Source organism: Diabrotica undecimpunctata, chromosome 1 (assembly GCF_040954645.1).
Source record: "Diabrotica undecimpunctata isolate CICGRU chromosome 1, icDiaUnde3, whole genome shotgun sequence".
Lineage (NCBI taxonomy): Eukaryota > Metazoa > Arthropoda > Insecta > Coleoptera > Chrysomelidae > Diabrotica > Diabrotica undecimpunctata.
In genome coordinates, this window is record NC_092803.1 from 103,915,472 (window position 1) to 103,936,793 (window position 21,322).

General features: G+C 29.9%; 1 protein-coding gene across 1 annotated transcript in view; it reads right to left on the reverse strand.

The window, feature by feature from the left end:
- The window catches only part of Kua (Plasmanylethanolamine desaturase Kua), a 320,306-nt gene that overhangs the window by 25,913 nt on the left and 273,071 nt on the right, over nucleotides 1-21,322 (reverse strand). The window contains exon 4 of the mRNA XM_072545835.1: nucleotides 18,580-18,791. Within this exon, the coding sequence (XP_072401936.1) occupies nucleotides 18,580-18,791 (212 nt within the window). The remainder of the gene's footprint in view (nucleotides 1-18,579; nucleotides 18,792-21,322) is intronic.

The following is a 21,322-nucleotide window of genomic DNA, read 5'->3' on the forward strand; positions in this document are numbered from 1 at the left end:
ACAATGGAGGAGAAAAGACAGCCAGAAGAAGCACAAATGGAAAGGCAAATGGCAAGTGGAGACCAAGCTCAGCCCGTAAAGAAGGATGAATTGGACTTTCACAAGATGATGGCAATTTTGTTACAGGAAATAAAAAAAACTGAGCAAAATATAAACCAGAAAGCAGAAGAAAATAAACAACATATGACAAAAGAACTTGAAGATACAAAAAAAGAAATAAAACGGGAAATAACACAAAATTTTGATGACAAAATACAACAGATGGCACAACAGGTTGAGGATAAGTTGGGAAAGAAGATAGAAGAAGTAAAAGAAGAGTTAACCCTAGAAATGGCCAAGATGGAAGAGCAGTGCAAAGAACAAATGGAAGTGTTATCGGCACAGCTGGAAAAGAATAATGAAACTCAAAATAAAAAGATTGAATTAATGGAACAAAATTTGAAGCTAGAACAACAAAATAACCAAAAAAAGTTCGAAGATATTGACGAACAAATGGGAGTGTTGGCAGTACAGCTGGAGCATCATATTGAGCAGAAGGAAGAGATATTTCGACGAGACATTAATGAACAGTGGAAGAAAAAAGAAGATGAAATAGATGAAAATATGAATAAGACCAAAGAGATAATGGAGAAAGAAATTGGGAGAGTACAAGAGTCTCTTAAAGAAGTGACACAGAAGGAATTGGATGCAAGGCCGGTTGTACAAACGGTCGAAAGAGATTGTAAAATCTATTTTAGTGGAAGAATAAAACAGCAGCATCCAGTACCTTTCATGAAATTCCTTAGGCACAGATATGCATCTTACAGAAATTTCGAAGACTTTAAAGAATTCATCAGAAACCAGATGACGGATGAGGCGTTACTATGGTTTTCGAACAAAGAAAATGAGTTGGTGGATCTGGAAGACTTTGCGACCAAATTCAGTGAATATTTCTGGGGTCAAGCACAACAGCGTTCAATCAAAAACGAGCTGTTAAGTGGCAAATACAACCCAAATCGTAGCATGTCATACCACCGGTACGCCATGCAAATTTACAGCACAGCTCAATACTTAGACTGTGGTTTTAACGAAGAATACATTGTGGGTTGTATCGTGCAACACTTTGATCGGACATTGGAAGATATCATGATGTTATACAACTTTAAAGAAATAGACAAACTGTGCCAATTTTTGATGATGCATGAGCAACGAAACCCCATGTATCAAAACAATGACCAAGCAAATAATAATAATAATCACAACTTCAATGGGAGCAATAACTACAGCAGAAACAATAATCAGAACGGCAATAATTTCAATAATCATCGTAATTTTAACAATAACTATAGACAAAATAATGGTAACAACAACTATAATAACTCGAACTTTAGGAATAATAATAATAACTACCGCAACCAAAATAATCAGAACTTTAATCGCCAAAACTATAATCGTAACAATCAAACTAACAACAATAACTATGGAAATAATGGACGGTATCAAAACGGTAATTACAATAATCAAAACAACGGAAATTTTAACAGAAATAATTACAATAATAACAACAGAAACTTTAACTCCAATGGCAATATGAATCATGCATTTTCAAACAGTGCCATTCAACAGAATCAGACAAACAATTCACAACAACAGTCAAATCAAAACTACACAAACAATCGAAACCATAACACTAGAAGTCTAGAAGATATAAATAGAAATAACCAAAAAAGACAAGTGAATTTTCTAAGTCACCATCAATCATACACCGACGTCAGTCAACAAGAGTCACCAATTGAAACACTCAACACATCATCACCATCACAACCCTTTGACACACAATACACAACAGATTCACAATCACCAAATTTTCAATAAAGCACCTGCTAAATGCGGCCGTATGTCACTATGAGCATCCAAGGGAGTTCATAACATTTGGGGAAGAAAAGAAAAATCAAAATTTGCAAGGGTTAATTTTAATTCAGGGTAAATTCTTTCAAAAACAAGTTAAAATTTTAATAGACACGGGTTCTGAAGTTTCATTAATTGACAATAAAGTTATTAATGAATTAAATTTTCAAAAATATTGTTATTCAATTCCAAAGGTTAATCTAGTGGGTGCAAACAACAAAAAACTATATGAAGCAAAGAAGGGAATAGTGGGAAAAGTATTATTTGATACAACCGAATATAGTATGCAATTCATAATAGTAGAAAACATGAGACATGATATTTTGATTGGGACAGACGAAATGGACAGAAATGGAATGGTCATCGATTATGTAAACAAAACTTTACAAATTCAAGAAGAAGTACTGAAATTTGGAAATACAGAAGACGAGGAATCAAAACAAGAGGAATTAAAGATAAAGGAAATTAACAATATTCAAAATCATACAAACTACAATTTTATAAATAATGAACCAGAAGAAAGTAAAATGGAATTGGAAGAAAATTTAGTATGTGCAGAAGAATGGAAAGAAGATGTAGGAAGATTGTTGCAAAAATATGATGGTTTGATAAAATCCGAAAACCGAGTGGCTGAAAAGTACATGCATAAAATTGAGGTAAAAGGAATAGAAAATTTTAAATCGAAGACATATCCAATTCCTTATAAATACCGGAAAGAAGTTTCAAAGGAGATAGAGAAGATGTTACAAAACGGAATAATTGAAAACAGCAATTCAAAGTACATAAACCCTATAGTGGTAGTGAAGAAGAGCAATGGTGAGTTAAGATTATGCCTCGATGCCAGGAACATTAACAAATATTCAACACCACAATATGAAGCACCACAAAGTGTAGATGCAATCTTTGGAAAAATAACTAAATCAAATTATTTTACAAAAATTGACCTGAAGCATAGCTTTTGGTTGATACCATTGCATAAAGATAGTAGGGATTTTACAGCCTTTTCGATAGATGGGGTAATATATAGATTTAAAGTAGTTCCATACGGTTTGCAAAGTGCATGTTCAGCTCTTGTACGTGCTTTACATCAAATTTTGGATCAATACGAAGACTTTATTATACACTACATTGACGATATTCTCATTTATTCTCACACATCACACGAACATTTAACACACATAAATATTTTGTTGAATGCATTGAATGAAGCAGGATTAAAAATTAACTTAAACAAATGCCAGTTTTATCAACAAGAGGTCACGTATTTAGGATATAAATTAGACAGAAGTGGTATTTCTATGGACGAAGAAAGAATTGAGAAAATAATGAACTATCCAGCACCGAAAAATTTGAAAAATTTACGAGGATTTATAGGCCTAATCAACTACTTTAAACGATTAATTCCAGACTTGAGTGAGAAAGAATTACCATTAATTCAACTATTGAAGAAGGATCAAAAATGGAAATGGAAAGAAGAACAAAAACAGGCCTTTCAAAATTTAAAGGACATATTTCGGACTAATCTAAGAATTTATCACCCCAGGTACGATTTGCCATTCATTCTACAGACAGATGCTTCCATGCACAAATTTGCAGGAGTGTTGTTACAAGTCCAGGACAATGAAGAAGTTCCTATTTCATTTGTGTCACGTGTAACCAGAAATTACGAGAAGAGGTATAGTGTCACCGAATTGGAATTTGCTAGCATACTATTTTGTGTAACAAAATTTCGGTATTATTTATTAGGATCAAAATTTTATATTGAAACTGACCATTTATCGTTAATAAATATCATGAATAACAAATTGCTTAATAATAGAATACATCGTGGGACTTTACTACTTCAAGAATATAACTTCGAAATTAGATATATAAAAGGAAGAGATAATGTCATTGCAGATGCCTTGACAAGGAACGAAGAGGAAGGAACAAGAGAAGAGAGAAAAATTCAAATCGGATTAAATATATTAAAAGAACAGGAGGGAATGTACTCAAAACAAGCCATTAGAGAAGATCAGCAAAATTTAACACAGAAAGAAAAGGAAAGATGTATAGTGAAAGATCAAATTTACATTAAAAGAATTGGAGAGCAAGAGTTATATTACATCAGCAAAAATTTAGCCGAAGAAATACTGAAGGATTTACATGAAAAGAATGGACACGCGGGTAGTAAGAAAATATGGTTAATGTTTCGAGAAAACTATATCACCAAGAAGGATACAAGCATAATCAAAAACTTGACTAGAAAATGTCATACTTGTCAAAGACAAAAATCGAAGAATTTTTCAAATTGGAATACTCCCAAAAATATAATAGCACAAGAGCCCTTAGATATAATAGCTATAGATTTTTTGAGTGACTTGATACAAACGGAAGGAAATGGACATAAACATATCATGGTAATCGTAGATTTATTTTCAAAATTCATCAAACTTTATTCCAGTAAAAATACAAAAGTCAACACTATCATAAATAATTTAAACAATTATTTTGAAGAAATAGGAAAACCTAAACAATGCATACTGGATAATGCCACATATTTCCAAAACGACCGATTCAAAAATTTTATGACAAGAAATGGAACCAAATTAAGTTTTACAAGCATCAGACATCCTCAATCAAATCCTTCGGAAAGATATATTCAAGAAGTGATAAAATTTTTAAGAATATCAATAGAAAACAAACACACTGTATGGGATCAACATTTATTAAGGATAGAACAATACATAAATCAGTTACCAAACACTGTGACTAATGAGATACCACTATTTCTAATGAAAAGGATAAGACCAGAAAGACCTTGGATTATAGAAATAGAACCTGAATATGACCAAATTTGTCAAGATGTAAAACTAAGAATCATCAAGAATGGAGAGAAATATTTGAAAAGACAAAACAAAAGGAAGATGAGAACAAACCAAAAATTTCAAAAAGGAGAACTAGTATTAATTAGAGCACATAGGGTAAGCAATTATAGAGATAACATTTGTAACAAACTTTTACCACCATTGGAGGGACCTTATGAAGTTGAAACAGAAGATGGAGAAAATAGTTATTTATTGAAATATCCTGAGAGTGGGTATCTTAGAGGAGTTTTTAACATAAAAGACATTTACAAATATGAACAATAAGTGAAGAAATAAGAAGACATTATTAATTTTAAGTTATATTTATAAAATGAAACAATTTTTTTTTAAGTAAAGGACATGAATGGGATACAGAAGATGGAATAATAATAATAATAATGCTGCTATTTATGAAAAATGATGAAATATGAATTATTGCGGATATTATGATTATGAATATGATATATAATATAATATGAATTATGATGAATTATGAAAGATTATAATGATATAATTATGCAGTATAATAATAAAACTTGGAATGGAATTACAGAAGAAGGATTGGAGAGGAAAAATTTGAAACGAAGATGGCAGAACTCTAAGAAACCAAGGAAGAGAAACAACTATAAAATGGATTCAAAAGTAGAATATAAACTCAACCCTCAACGAAAACTTATTAAAAATAACCGAATGATAATAAAGTCACATTCAAACTAGCTTACACTCTAACCACAAAATGCAGCTCACACGGGCTTAAATAAAACTTAAACTCTATATTTTTTTTATATATTCAAAATAAAACATGCATTAATAAAACAAACTAAAGCAACTTAAGCTTACACATGCAAAATTAAAAGAACAAAACTAATTATTATTTTTTTTTCAAAGAGAGCATTCAAACTATCTGCAGCATAATTGTATACCATATATATGCAACTGAATCAAAAATTTAATTGTTTTTAACCATCACACATTCATAAAATCACTGAAACATACACTTGTGTCGACGTTCAGAGAAACAATCACACAACTTGCAAAAAACCAGTCAAAGAAAAATGAATATTTGGTATTTGCCAAAAAAATTGTCAAATATGAAATATTAATTTTTGGAGAATTGTTATGAAATTAAAGCTCCTAAACAGTTTTTTTTTTATGAATAGTATGAACATAAAACAAAATGACAATATTGAATATACCACATATATATTTAACTCAAACAATTGTATTATTGTTGTTAATTTAATAGTTGAAACTAGATTCAACAATAAGAAAGAAACTAAAAGCAAAAATAAGCAGAATTCACAGACATGTAACAAACCAATAAGGACTATATTGTATCACCAGATTTAATTAATGTTTTCAAAATAATTTTATTATTATTATAATTAAAACCAGTTGGTTTATTATAAACAAATTTAGCATAATAGAAATAAGATTCTTTTAATACGTGAGTTATTATAGCCACTGAGTTATAGTTGGTTGATAAACACTTTTCAATTAAAAAAAAATATATAAAAAAAAATTAAACCAAAAACAATTGTTGATCATGAAATTGATTATGATTTAAACTTAAGTTATTGTTCGTTATATATATATTATATTATTTATGTAAGAGATACTTACAGAATAAGCCAATATAGCCACAACATAAAGATACAAAAAGCAAATATCAAACCACTTCGGATCGAGTGGAAATAAAAACCATAAATTTGTATTTATTAATTAATTACAATTTTTATTATAATCCAAATTCTAATATATACAAGTCAATAGAATCTTCAACAGTCCTAAAACAGATAAAATATTTAAGTCATTTATTCACAAAGTAAGAAGTTTCAATTTGTTAGTAAACATACAGTTAACATGGATAGAGCTCAGAAAATAAAACGTGTTAGGAGGTGAAATAGGATATATCTCATAAATAAGAGTTCAGAATGATATAATCTTTAATGGACAGGTAATCTGAAGACAATTCTCAGTGATTCAATATCAAAAATGCTTTCAGATAGCTTTAAAATTAAATAAAAGCAAAATAAAAGCAACTAATTCATGTTAAAATTGGTGTATGTCAAATTTGTTAGTAAAAATTTTAATATTTAAATTATCATTTGTTGTAGAAATTATATGTCAAAAGAATGCTTAAATTCTCTAGTATTTGTTTCAATTCATTTCAAAAGTCAATATAGTTCTCAAGATTTAACAATTTATGAAAATTTAAAATATTTTTTATTTTAATCATAAATGTCAAAAATATACAAAAATCCTGTCAGATCTTAAAAAACATTGTCAAAATGCTTGGAGATCTGGTAAGCAATGAAAAATAAAAGATAGAAAATCAATAGTTACGAAGGGGCAGAAAATTTTTGATTTTTTTTTAGCAGTCACAATTTTTCAAAAGTATTTTAAAAAACCTTAAAAAAGTCCTGAATTATAACAAAGTATATTCAAATTACCTTGCCGATAAGAAACCATCGTTTCTGATTAAATTTTAGCAAAGCCTGCAGATTAACAGTATATTTTCCGATAAGGGAATTGTTAGCAGTCATCATAAAGAGGTCCACAGCTACCAGAAAGGTGAGTTTTTCCACTCATTTGAATTCTCGCTGAATAAAGAGACCGTTTGGTGTTTATTTTTGACTGAAGATCATTTAAAATTCATTTTGGGTACTTATAAATATTTCTCAACCATTGGAGAGATAATTCTGATAGTTTTGCGGCCCTAATCCATTAGAAGACGTCACTGAAAGATGCAATCTTTGTTATTGAAGATTTCCATAAAATTTTTAGAGAAGGGATTATCTGAAAGACGAAAGTGAACTTTAATAAAGTTAAACGCAAGTTTTGAAATTTCTTTAGAAATAATCTTACCTTTTTTTTTTTAAGCAGCCTATATCATTCTAAATCATCTTTGTGTTAAAAAACAAAATAATTTGAAGTCAAGTTCACAAAAATTTTATTATCGCTTTTGTAATATTAACCAAATATAATTCACCGTTTCTTTTGCTTACTAAAATCATTAAACAAAACAGTTAAACTAAAAAAATTGAAGGATTATAAACCTTTGTTTTCGCTCTAAAAAGATAGTAAGTGAGGTTATAAATACTTTGACAAACAAAAACGTATTAGATCTTAGATCAAGTATTTCTTGTTGCAACTTCACAAAACACTAATTTCATATACTTACTTCAATATTGTATTACGTCATAAATCTAAATCCATTCATATTAGTATTAAACGGTTAAGTATTGGCTTATTTATTGGAAGAATCTTAAATAATTTTTTTTATATATTATACAAGATATCGTTGTGTAATATTTAATTGATCACTTGTGAATAATTGCACAGTACATTAAAAATAAAACTTCTTGTGTCGTGATTTTTGCTTTATATAATTTTATATAGCTTTATCAAGCAGTACAGGTCACAGAACTCGCTTGAGTTAAGAGTCTGCATGTTCTAAGACAAATAAGTAAAAAAAATTTAAATTCAAAATACAGATTTAGAGAATACAAGGTGAGTAGAATAAATGTTTGTCAAATTTTTTTTATTTTCAGGCGTTCAATAATTTTTATTAAAAGCATTTCTAAATTTAACAATATTACAAATTAATCAACTTAAAAAAAATTATTTTTATCTTCATAAAGCTAGCCGGTAAATAAGAGCAACTTGTAGTTTTCTTGCATCGAATTCACATATCATAACAATATATATATATAAATACATATATATATATATATATATAAATATAAATATATATATATATATATATATATATATATATTTATATATATATATATATATATATATATATATTTATATATATATATGTATATATATGTATATATATATATATATATATATCAATAAATAGATTTTTTTTTTAATTTATAATTGAACACTGATATAATGATCATTTTTTGAACGTACAGTTACAAAACATGGCGGCCACATCGAAACTGGCTTCACTTTTTGAAAGTTTATTAAGAGCGTAGGCGCAGATTTTAGACGGAGCGAATTGACAATGACTCTCCTATCCCTAGTTTTCTTTCTTTACACAGCAAATTACGTGTAGTAAAATTCACACTGGTATGAAAGCTTTAAAACTGTAGTTACTGCTCAATTAATGTATAAAGACTATTTATTTCTTTATTTGTATAAATTAAAATATGGGACGTTGTTATAAGAAATGTGTTAGTGTAAAACGAAGAAATAGACGGTTAGTTCAATTGAAGTAAGTACTTTTTACATAAATCAAATTACTTTTATATTTTTCTAATTAGTTTTTAAATGTATAGTGAAAATATCATCTATAAAATCTATCAGTAAACCAGGAATTTTGGCATTAAATTTTATTTTCGTTTCAAGGAATAAACTATTTGTTTGGTTTTCGTGGATTGTATGTGATTATCACTGCTAGCATTGTAGTAGAAGGTCTACATGTTAATACCCTATTTAGTATTTTGTGCCTATTACTAATAGGTGAGCGGTATACCCCTAAAAAGACGCTTAGAAACGGAATATATTGACTGATTTTTTTTGCATTTCTACGGCACTAAACCTTTTTTATTTCTATATTTTTTCTTCAAGTTCAAATTTTTTTTTTTTTTAATTTTCCAGTGGACCGGAAATTGTTATTAACAAATAACATTCTCAAATCGCTTCGAGTAAAATTGTTTTAGACGTATCTCGTCGAAGTAAATACTTTTTCTTACCTGTTAATTTTTCGAAAAATGCTTCCTTTTTAAGTTCTTTGCAATTTTTTGTTAATTAAATTTAGTTAATTAAAATTAGTTATTTTTGGGATTTTTTTTTCTAAAAATCTACTACTAAAATGAATTACAATTCTACAAAAAGCTATATAATCTTTAAACCTTCACGTATAATTAAGAATATTTTGACAAGAATACACGTACACGCTTATATATATATATATATATATATATATATATATATATATATATATATATACAGCCATATATTGCTAAAACTGCATATCCGAAATATTTCCGAAAAATATAAGAAAACCAATAAAAGATATTGAATAAGTAAGTCATCCTTTTTACCGCTTATTTATGTAATTATTTAATTTCATTATTGCAGACGATCCACTAGTTATCCAGAAATGAATGAAGAGTTAGTCGAATAGGAAATTATAGGTACTAAGTAAATAATACATTATTTTTTTTTAGTTTTTAATTTGGAATATTATAGACGAGGAAGGTATTCTGGAGAAATGGCTGAAGAAGTAGCAGAGATAATTAGTAAGTAAGCCATACTTTTAATAATTTTTAACATGAAATTAATACGATTTTTCTATAAGTCAATCCCGTGATTTCGAAGGATCTGCCGAGGAGAACATAATAAAGGAATATTCAGCTACTACGTAAGTTTTTTTTACCAAATATAAAATGTATTTAAAGTGCAGTAAACTTTTAAACATAAATTAATAATTGATATGTCTTTTAGACAAACTACTTCAGATTTCAATTTACAGGGAATAAGAATTGTAGACGTTGAATATTTTATTAGGCAAATACTGCATTTCCCTCACCACGGATTGTTCAATTGCTCTTCGGAAGATATTACGGTGCCTAGTGAAAAGCAAAAAGGATTTTATTCTAAATTCACTCTCTTTTGCCCAATGTGTCGCGTGAAACATGAAGTAGAAACTGAAAAATATAAACAACCATCCCTCAACGTCAATTCTGCAGTAATAACTCGAATAGTTAGTATTGATGGAGGATACACACAATTAACTGAATTAACGTCCAGTTTAAATATTCCACTACTATCAAACAAATATTATTTATCAATTCAAAATGATCTAATTGACTTATACCATGAAAGTTCTTGGACATCAATGCTTGAGGCTGGACAAGAAGAAATCAAATTAGCAAAAGAGCATGGAGATATTAATGAAGATGGCTATCGTTTTATAACTGTTGTTGCGAACTGCTCTTTGGCTGCAGCCATTATTGGTTACAGAACCCAAAAGATTCAGTATTTTTTTATTAGGAACAAATACTGTTCCTACTGTAAATTATACGGAGAAGATAAAGAACACGTATGTTATAAAAATGGGACAAAAGCAAAAACTGCAATGGAAAGTCAAATAATTCTAGATGGATTTAAATGTAGTAAATGCATGCATGGAATTATTTACAAATTTTTAATAGCCGATGAAGATAGTAGTGTTCATCAATAAATTTTAGAAATAGATATGGTAATATTGGTGTTGAGAAAATTGAATGTCGTAATCACCTCCTAAGAAACTATTGTATAAGATTAAAAGAGTTATCAACAAAACGATATAGTTCCGATGGAAAACTGGTACCAATTTTCTAACGAAAATTCATTTCGAATTCGTATGATGATCTTTCTTCTACTTCTACTTTAAACTTTTGTCCATCCCTGAACTGATCATCTGTCCACTTCATACATTTTGTTTGAGTTTCATTTATGTAAAGTCCCATTTTCTTTGCTGCTTTTACTATTCTCTGTACTATTTCATGTAGCTCTTTTTTTCCTCTTGCCAGCAACACTACATCATCCGCAAATGCCAAAACTTGGTGTCTTTTATGATATAGGAGTCCTTCTCTATTGATTTTCGCTTCTCGCATTATTTTTTCTAGGCATAAATTGAAGAGTAATGATGACTAAGGACCGTCCTGACTTAATCCTTCGTTTACTATAAATTTGTCCGATGCATGATTGTTTACTTTGGCTCTGTTTTCTGTATTCTCTAAAGTAAGATGTATCATGTTACGCAACTTTCTGCTAACTCCCAGTTCCTCAAGGGTCGTCTCTTTTAATTTCTTCCTCTTTATTCTATCCTATGCTTGCTGGAAGTCGATGAATAGCGCTATCGTTGGTAAGTTGTGTTCATAGCTTTCTGCTTGTAATTCTCTGGTTATGAATACTTGGTCTGTTGTGCTTCTCCCTCGTCTAAATCCGCACTGATATTCGCCTATTATATTTTCAACTTCTTTTTCTAGCTTATCTTTTATGGATTTTGATAGGATTCTATATAATCTAACGAATATGATCTAACGAATATGGGTTTTTGTTGGAAACCTTTTTTTCATTTCTAGCAACTGGATATAGGTTTTTTATTTCTTTATTTCTGTAATTCTCTTCTATTTCTTTTAGCTCATTTTCTATATGTTTTCTCTTCTTTTCTCTCAGCACCCTCTTTACTTTTTGTCTTTGGTCCATATATTTATTCTTTGTCTCTGTTGTTTCTTTCGTGATCATTTCCATCCTTAATGATTTTCTTAGTTCTATTTCTTTTTGGCACTCTATGTCGAACCAGTCTTTCCTCCTTTTATTCTCTTGTTTATTACATTCTTTTGCTGCTTTATTCATTACTTGCTTTATGTTTTTCCATTTGTTCTCAGTTTGCTCTTCTATTTGTATCTTTTTTAGTTCTCGTGTCTGATCCTCTGTATGTTCTTATCTTCTTTATACATTGCTGTTATTCTTTTTCGATGAGCACGTGGTCTATTTGGTTTTTAGTCTTTCTATCTGGCGATATCCATGTTTCCTTGTGTATGTCTTTTCTTTCGAAATATGTGCTCATTATGATTATATTTTTTTCTCTTGCGAAATCTATCAGGAATTGTCCGTTCTTATTAGTTTCATTGTGTTTACTATATTTTCCTATTGTCGGTCTAAATACTTCTTCCTTCCCTATTTTGGCATTTGTGTCGCCTAAAATAATTTTCATATCATATCTGGGTATATTTTCGATTGTTCTGTATTCACTGTAGAAACATTCTTTGACATCATTATCTTTTCCTTCTGAAGGCGCGTGAATATTTATGAGGTGATTTTTTGGTATTTTCTCTTGAGCCTAATACTACATATGCGGTCTGATACTGGTTTAAACTCTACTATTGCTTCTTTGGACTCTTTTCTTATCATAAAACCTGTGCCTAACGTTCGATTCTTTCAGCCGCTGTTAAAAAACAATGTATCTTCTATTTCTAATATATAATTTCGCAGCTGTTTCGTCTCCTGTAAAGCTACTATGTCAAAATGAAACTTTTCGATTTCTCTCGCTAAATGTTTAAGTTTGCCTTCTCCATATGTGCCTCTTACATTCCATGTTCCTAAAAGTAAGTGTTCTTTTTGACATGTTTCCTTGTGTTTTGGTCCGGTTTTCATTTTTTTCCTTTTTTTTTGTATTATCGCTAATCTTGTTCTGTGCTTGTTTCGTCAACGTTATTTTAGTAGTACATTTAGTTGCTAGTTTTTTTATGTTGTTTTAACTATTGCGCCTTCTTTGTCATTCCACTTCCATTCGCTGTTATTTACCCATATTTTTTTCACTCCAATCTTGACTTCATTTCCTTTATTTCTTTCTTCTTAAACAATGTTTCTATTTGTTTTCTGTATTTTTCGTTATTTTATGGTTGCATCTTCGTTGATATATATTTTGTACTCTTTAATTTCTTTTAACTTGTGCTTTTTTTCCATTATTTTTCTTGTTTTTTCTTGGTTTTCTAATTCAATTAGGCATGTTTTTTCGCCTAACTTGTGAGCATTCCTTATTTTAACCTCTACCCCTATATGTTGTTTGATGAAATTGGTGATTGTTCCTTTTAACCCTGCTTGCTCATATGTGTCTATCCTTAGGCCGTTCATAACTATGTTATTTATTCGTCGGTGTTTTTCCATAACTTCCATGTTTTTTGTTATTTCTCTGAGTTCCTCATTATATTTATTTTAAATTACATTATTACTGTATAATAGGAATCGAGGTTTCTGTGCGTATACTTTTCCAGAAAGTAAAGAATTTTTTGAACATTGTTGTACATCTAGAATTAACTTATACAAGAAACAAGATGGCGTTTTAAGGAGATATTGTATTATTTGACTAATGCCTACCCAGAATTTCGTGAAAATATGAATTGTCAATAATGTTAAAACACGTTGTATACTTAAGATATCCTAAATATTGTTTAATCGATAAAATAATTAAACTACAGTCATACGTTAATATACAAAGTGTTCTAATTAAGGAAAAAATATTAAAAAATTTAATATAACCAAAAAAAAAACAAAGTTTAATTGTGAAATAATTGTTATATATATATATATATATATATATATATATATATATATATATATATATATATATATATATATATACTAGCAACTAAATGTACTACTGGAATAACGTTGACGAAACAAGCACAGAACAAGGTTAGCGATAATACAAAAAAAGGAAAAAAGAAGAAAAAAATGAAAACCTGACCAAAACACAAGAAAACATTACGAAAAGAACACTTACTTTTAGGAACATGAAATGTAAGAGGCACATATGGAGAAGGCAAACTTAAACATTTAGCGAGAGAAATCGAAGTTCCATTTTGACATAGTAGCTTTACAGGAGACGGAAGAGCTGGGAAATGATGTATTTGAAATAGAAGATACGGTGTTTTTTAACAGCTGCGGAAAGAATCGAACATTAGGCACAGGTTTTATGATAAGAAAAGAACTAAAAGAAGCAATAGTAGAGTTTAAACCAGTATCAGACCGCATATGTAGTATTAGGCTCAAGGGAAAATACCAAAAAATCACCTCATAAATATTCACGCGCCTTCAGAAGAAAATGATAATGATGTCAAAGAATGTTTCTACGGTGAATTAAACAGAACAATCGAAAATATACCCAGATATGATATGAAAATTATTTTAGGCGACGCAAATGCCAAAATAGGGAAGGAAGAAGTATTTAGACCGACAATAGGAAAATATAGTAAACACAATGAAACTAATAAGAACGGACAATTCCTGATAGATTTCGCAAGAGAAAAAAATATGATCATAATGAGCACATATTTCGAAAGAAAAGACATACTCAAGGAAACATGGATATCGCCAGATAGAAAGACTAAAAACTAAATAGACCACGTGCTCATCGAAAAAGAATAACAGCAATGTATAAAGAAGATAAGAACATACAGAGGATCAGACGCGAGAACTAAAAAAGATACAAATAGAAGAGCAAACTGAGAACAAATGGGAAAACATAAAGCAAGTAATGAATAAAGCAGCAAAAGAATGTAATAAACAAGAGAATAAAAAGAGGAAAGACTGGTTCGACATAGAGTGCCAAAAAGAAATAGAACTAAGAAAATCATCAAACAAATCGAAGAAATCATAAAAAATCTGAAAAACAACAAATGCTCTGGAAGCGATAACATAACAGCAGAGATGATTAAATATGGTGGAAAAATGCTAAATAATTGGATATACAAGATCATAAAGGAGATATGGATGAACGAATACCAGAAGATTGGAAGGAAGCAATTATTTGCTTCTATTACACAAAAAGGAGACAAAACAGAATGCAGTAATTATAGAGGAGTAGCGTTACTAAATACCGTATATAGAATCCTATCAAAATCCATAAAAGATAAGCTAGAAAAAGAAGTTGAAAATATAATAGGCGAATATCAGTGCGGATTTAGACGAGGGAGAAGCACAACGGACCAAGTATTCATAACCAGAGAATTACAAGCAGAAAGCTATGAACACAACTTACCAACGATAGCGCTATTCATCGACTTCCAGCAAGCATAGGATAGAATAAAGAGGAAGAAATTAAAAGAGACGACCCTTGAGGAACTGGGAGTTAGCAGAAAGTTGCGTAACATGATACATCTTACTTTAGAGAATACAGAAAACAGAGCGAAAGTAAACAATCATGCATCGGACAAATTTATAGTAAACGAAGGATTAAGTCAGGACGGTCCTTAGTCATCATTACTCTTCAATTTATGCCTAGAAAAAATAATGCGAGAAGCGAAAATCAATAGAGAAGGACTCCTATATCATAAAAGACACCAAGTTTTGGCATTTGCGGATGATGTAGTGTTGCTGGCAAGAGGAAAAAAAGAGCTACATGAAATAGTACAGAGAATAGTAAAAGCAGCAAAGAAAATGGGACTTTACATAAATGAAACTCAAACAAAATGTATGAAGTGGACAGATGATCAGTTCAGGGATGGACAAAAGTTTAAAGTAGAAGTAGAAGAAAGATCATCATACGAATTCGAAATGGTAGAAAGGTTTACATACCTAGGTGCAATAATATCACGTAAACCTAACATTAAAGAAGAAATACAAGCTAGAATAATCGCAGGCAATAGAAGTGTACATGCTCTTAGTGGAATGTTGAAAAGCAAGTTTTTTCAAGAAAGGCAAAAATACAGTTATACAAAACAACTATACAACCAATAGTAACATACTGCAGTGAGACATGAACAATGACAAAAAATAAACTGACAAAAAATGAAAAAAAATTACTGGAGATATGGGAAAGGAAAATCCTGAGGAAGATATATGGAGGAATAATAAGGGACAGTTTATGGATAAGAAGATCAAATGATGAGTTAAAGGAATTATATAATCAACCTAATATAATAGGAGTCATAAAGAAACAGAGACTAAGATGGCGAGGTCACCTAGAAAGGATGCCGAACACGAGGACTCCAAAAAGGGTACTAAACTACACTATAACTTTAAAAAAGAGAAAAGGAAGGCCAAAAAATAGATGGAATCAAGATGTAGAAAAATATATGAAAGAAATTGGACTAGAAGGCCAGTAAAGAAAAATGAATAACAAGAAGGAATGGAGAAAAATCACATATCGAGCCAGAGAAGATCTCAGTACATAAAGAAAAGCGAAAATGAAGAAAGAACAAACTTTTCAAGCCATGGGCCTCTAAGGCCTTTAGTGCTATTGTATATATATATATATATATATATATATATATATATATATATATATATATATATATATATACAGTTATATCCTTCCAAACGGCAATTCTACTTTTCTCAGATTTCTTTGACAAAGAATATCAACGGCATATAAATTGCTATTTTGAATAAACAGGTCATAGAATAATTCACATGCCAATAAATTGAAGTAATCAATAGGATTGCTGCCACCCACATTAGGATATTGAACCTCTGAAGACCATTCAATAATATTTTGAGACTCATCATCACCATCATCATCTTCAGATTTTTCTTGTAAATTAGGATCGTCTGTCTGATGATCTTCATCACAATATAAATCTTCATCACTTGCGTCACTGTCGTCATGTGAATCTTCTAATATAAGTAATAATTCATCATTTGAGATTATCTAAGAAGTTTCCCACCTACCTCATTTAGAAGTCGAAGGTTGGCAATATTCTTCACTCATTTTAAAAATAATTTATAGTTGAAGTATTTACCAAAACACGTGCAATGGCTCACAGTAAAACCAAAAGACATCCAACACCGAAGGAGTAGAAAATATTACTGAATGCATAGCAAAATAAACCGATGGTATTGGATTATGATAATACAACAAATTATTGGATATGCAATATAATCTAAATACATCTGGTGATTCTTTCAAAGCTTACCGATGCTTTTACTTTTATTACTTTACAACCTTTTATTATAGCTAATTTTGTCGTTTTCGAGCACATCTAGCTTGAATATTTGAAAAGTAAGCAATGAAATTGAGGATTTCATATTTTATCATCCAATTTATCAATGGGACAGAAGATATTTGTTATAATTTGTGAAAAATCCGATAACATTCATACATTGTCATATACTCTCAAACTCTCACACTGTCAAATTAACGTCCATATAATTGTCATATAGACAAAAATCGCGCGACGCGCGTTGGTGGCCTCTGAGGCTATATTCACTGAACGCGACAGTCGCGTTGTCGGTCTTGAACGTGTTAAAAGCATTTAAAATAATGTCTTTGGCAACCTTTCTTTTGTCGGTTGTTACCTTTAATTTACAAATTCGACCAAAATTCGAGGCTGTCAGACGTTTCCTTCTTTCTGAATACCATTCACTTGAATTCCATTGAGTTATTGTGTTATTGAATAATTGAATACATTCCTCATTATTCTTACGAAGTTCCGATAGAAATTTTTCTTTCATTTTCTCTAATTCTTCATGATCAATTTCTAACGTTTTTTGTGCTTGTGGTCCATAATCTTCATCTGGACAACAAAAAAATTGTAAAACTATTAATTCTTTATTATAATTTATTAAAAATTTATTTAATAAATTTTGTGTGTATTTCATATAAATAACACCATTTTTTTACAAATATTATACTGTTTGGAAAGATTTGGGGTCACTTTGACCCCATTGGTATTACTTGTCACAAAAAAATCTGGTATTATGAGGGTTCAGATAGTCCGGCCAAGAATAAATAAGCGAAAGATCAAAAAATAAAGTCAGCAAATCTGGCAAACATGTTTATAAAATTAAAACTGATATAACGCAAATGTAGATGTAGAGAAAGTACTTACAGAAGGTGGTGGTAAAGATTAATAGAAGAAAAGATGAAAGGGAAATAAACTAAACTATGAAATATAAAAATGGTGCGCCATATTATATTTCAAGTACTAAAATATACTAGTACTACCTCTAGAAATAACAGGAAGAACTCAAATTAATCTTGTTACAAGTTATTTGTTTCAATGTTGATGGGATCTAAACTAATGAATTTAAGGAGGCAATTTTGTGTTCAAATTATAATGTGTTAGTGTTTGGATTTAGAGTTTTTTCCCGATTTTTCCTCATAATTTTCAACGGGATCACTAACGAGAGAATTTTAGTGTCATGATTACGTATGGTTGTCTTTAAAAAAAAATATATTGACAATACCGTTTTAAAGTAATCTAGTTTAAAATGTATATGTTTCAATTGTCAATATGTTGTGGGGTTGATTTAGTAAAAATAGAATATTTAAATAAACTACTAGTTTTAGAGTTTGTGTAATAAATATGAAAAAAATGGATATTTTACTTACTTTTCCTATATAAGGTAGTTCTACAGATCCCCATGTGTCTGCAGCCCAATGTACTAATCCGGAGCCAAAATCAGCAGTGACGATTCCACAAAAAGCGGCAACGAGAATGGTACTTAATTTTTCTAAGTGAATATAATATACGATAAATACAAAATTTATCACCATCAGAGTTAGACAAATTCCCACGCAGATAACTTCTTGTGTTCTTTTACCTGAAAATAATTAAATAATTAGAAAATATAGACTATAAACAATCACAAGATTAGTTTAATATAATATTATCTGTACATGTTAGTTATTTAATAATTATTTTATCTGGTAATGGGAGTTATGGTTAGTTTAAACGGAATACAAAGGACGATATGGATACACACATTACTGATACAGGAAGGGAAAAATGAAAAATATATCAATAAATGAAAGAAATGTCGAAGACCGAAAAACTTAAAGAGATGTATATATGTATAATAGATAAATAAACAAAAGAACTGTGTCTCCAAAACCCCTAAAGAGTATTACGAATTTCGAAAATGGAAGAAGTCATAAATTCATTATCTACTTTTTCTTTCATTCCTCTATTACCACTATTATTCCTTCCTACATTAAACTAAACAACTACCCACTTCATATTAATTTCAAACTGATTAACTCATCGAGTGATTTCCCGTCCTTAATTAATGATCTTCTTCTTCTTTTTAATTTCCTGAACAGTTTAATTTGCATTTTAAAAGTCAATTGCCTTTGAATTTCTTATACATCTTTGAATTACACATTCATTACAATATTTCACAAAACAACTGATAATTTCTCTTCCATTCATTCAGTGTAACTACACAATCTCTTAGACAATTATTAATTTTATATCCAATCATATATGTTTTCACAGTCATAAGTAGGTACATGAACTGACAAACCTTCACTTCAGCAATCATTAAGTTTCTCCTTTTCATTAATACTTTTTGATTTAATTTTACAATTTAATTTTAAAATTTACATTACCAACTTATGATATTGATTATTATTCATTATATTACTATCGCTACCACATGACCCTTTTAATTATCAAGTTTCTCTTCTTCTAAATGTGCCTATCCTCTAGAGATGTTGGCGACCACATTAACCCATCTTATTCTATTCAAGTTTCTCTTAGTATCAATATTCTTAGAACACCCTCACTCTTTTTTATCCAATACAAATAATCTTTAGATAAATGGCGGCACCACACTTCGCTGTGTTATGTGTTCAAATATTTGTTATTCGTCATACGATACCATACTTATGCCAACGGGCTAAACATGCCAAATATTTGCGTCATGCGGGTTTGGCAGAACCAAAATCTCATTCCATTTTCATTTTTCCATTTCATTTCACACAAATTTGTCGAATTAATGGTTCAAGAATAGCGAAAATTATAATAAAGTTAGGTTAAGATAAACAACGAGACAACCACCGGTGCGAGCGAAGTGTGGGCAGTCGACACATACATTCGGCGTGCATTCGACATATTCGTGTCATTTGAAGTATGTCAAAAAACCGACAACTGGACGGATAGGCGTCTTTGCTATTCGTGTATTCTCTTATGTGCTCGAATAACGTAAATAATTGACGAGTGTACCCTCCATACTTCGTCTTATTCGGCCGAATATGGCGCATAACGCATAACGAATAACACATAGCAAAGTGTGGTGCCGCTATTACAGTAAACACAATTCAAATTCCCCTCAAACATATACAACCAACTTTACTGCTGACCTTCATAATTCAATGCAGTTCCTTATTATGTTATTCATCATTTAGTTTACTTTACTCACATACAATTAAATATAATTACTTTAAATTACAAATTAATCTCTTCCAGTGGTCTATTAGATAAATCTCTTCATCATTCATATTCTTATCATCATTAATCATTCTTAATTCACTTACTTTCTCTTATTATTACATATTGTACTAACTCTGTTTTTTTTCTAACGTCAGTTTCAAATTCTACTGATAAATTTAATTTTATAGTCAATTCAAAAAATAAAAACAAATAAGTAATAACAAAAATAATAATAATTACTATCTTAATTTTAATAAACCAATCTGATGAAATTTTAAAGTAAAGTTCAACATATGGGTCCTTAAATTTTTACAAACGAACTGTCAATCTGGTCTCGAATGTCATTGTCATTGAAACAGTCAATTATTACTTCCGGCACCTTAGGTTAGTTGCCAAACTCCCGTTCGACGGTTCTAATACAGAAATATTTTATTTCGAGTAAGGAATTGTTTCTGGTTACTAATCCAATTACATCGGCATATTGCCGTATAATTTAATACTTTCAAATATGTTTTCAGCAATGCAAAGCCAACCACTGTTTGGTTTTGCGGTTAGTTATGCAAGTACTTCAAAGTCAGTAATCTAAACCACATCTTTGCATTTAACAGTCAGAATTTTAGCTTATATTTTTCTTAACTGAGTGGGATTGCTTGCTTTTTAGGTTCACTGAAGATGGGCTGATTAGTCCGAAAACGTATGAACGTTTTAATCCATTTTGAATTTTTAATTTATTTTTTTTAAATAAATATACCACTTACAACAGGAGTTTTTTACTTCGATGTTCGAGTGTTTTAACTAATATGGTATACAGCTAACTCCCGGGATTTATGCCTTTTTAAGTCATAAATATAACTAGATTTTGTATAGGTACTAATATTCAAAGTATAAAAGTAAATGGGTTATGGGTAAATGGGTAAAAAG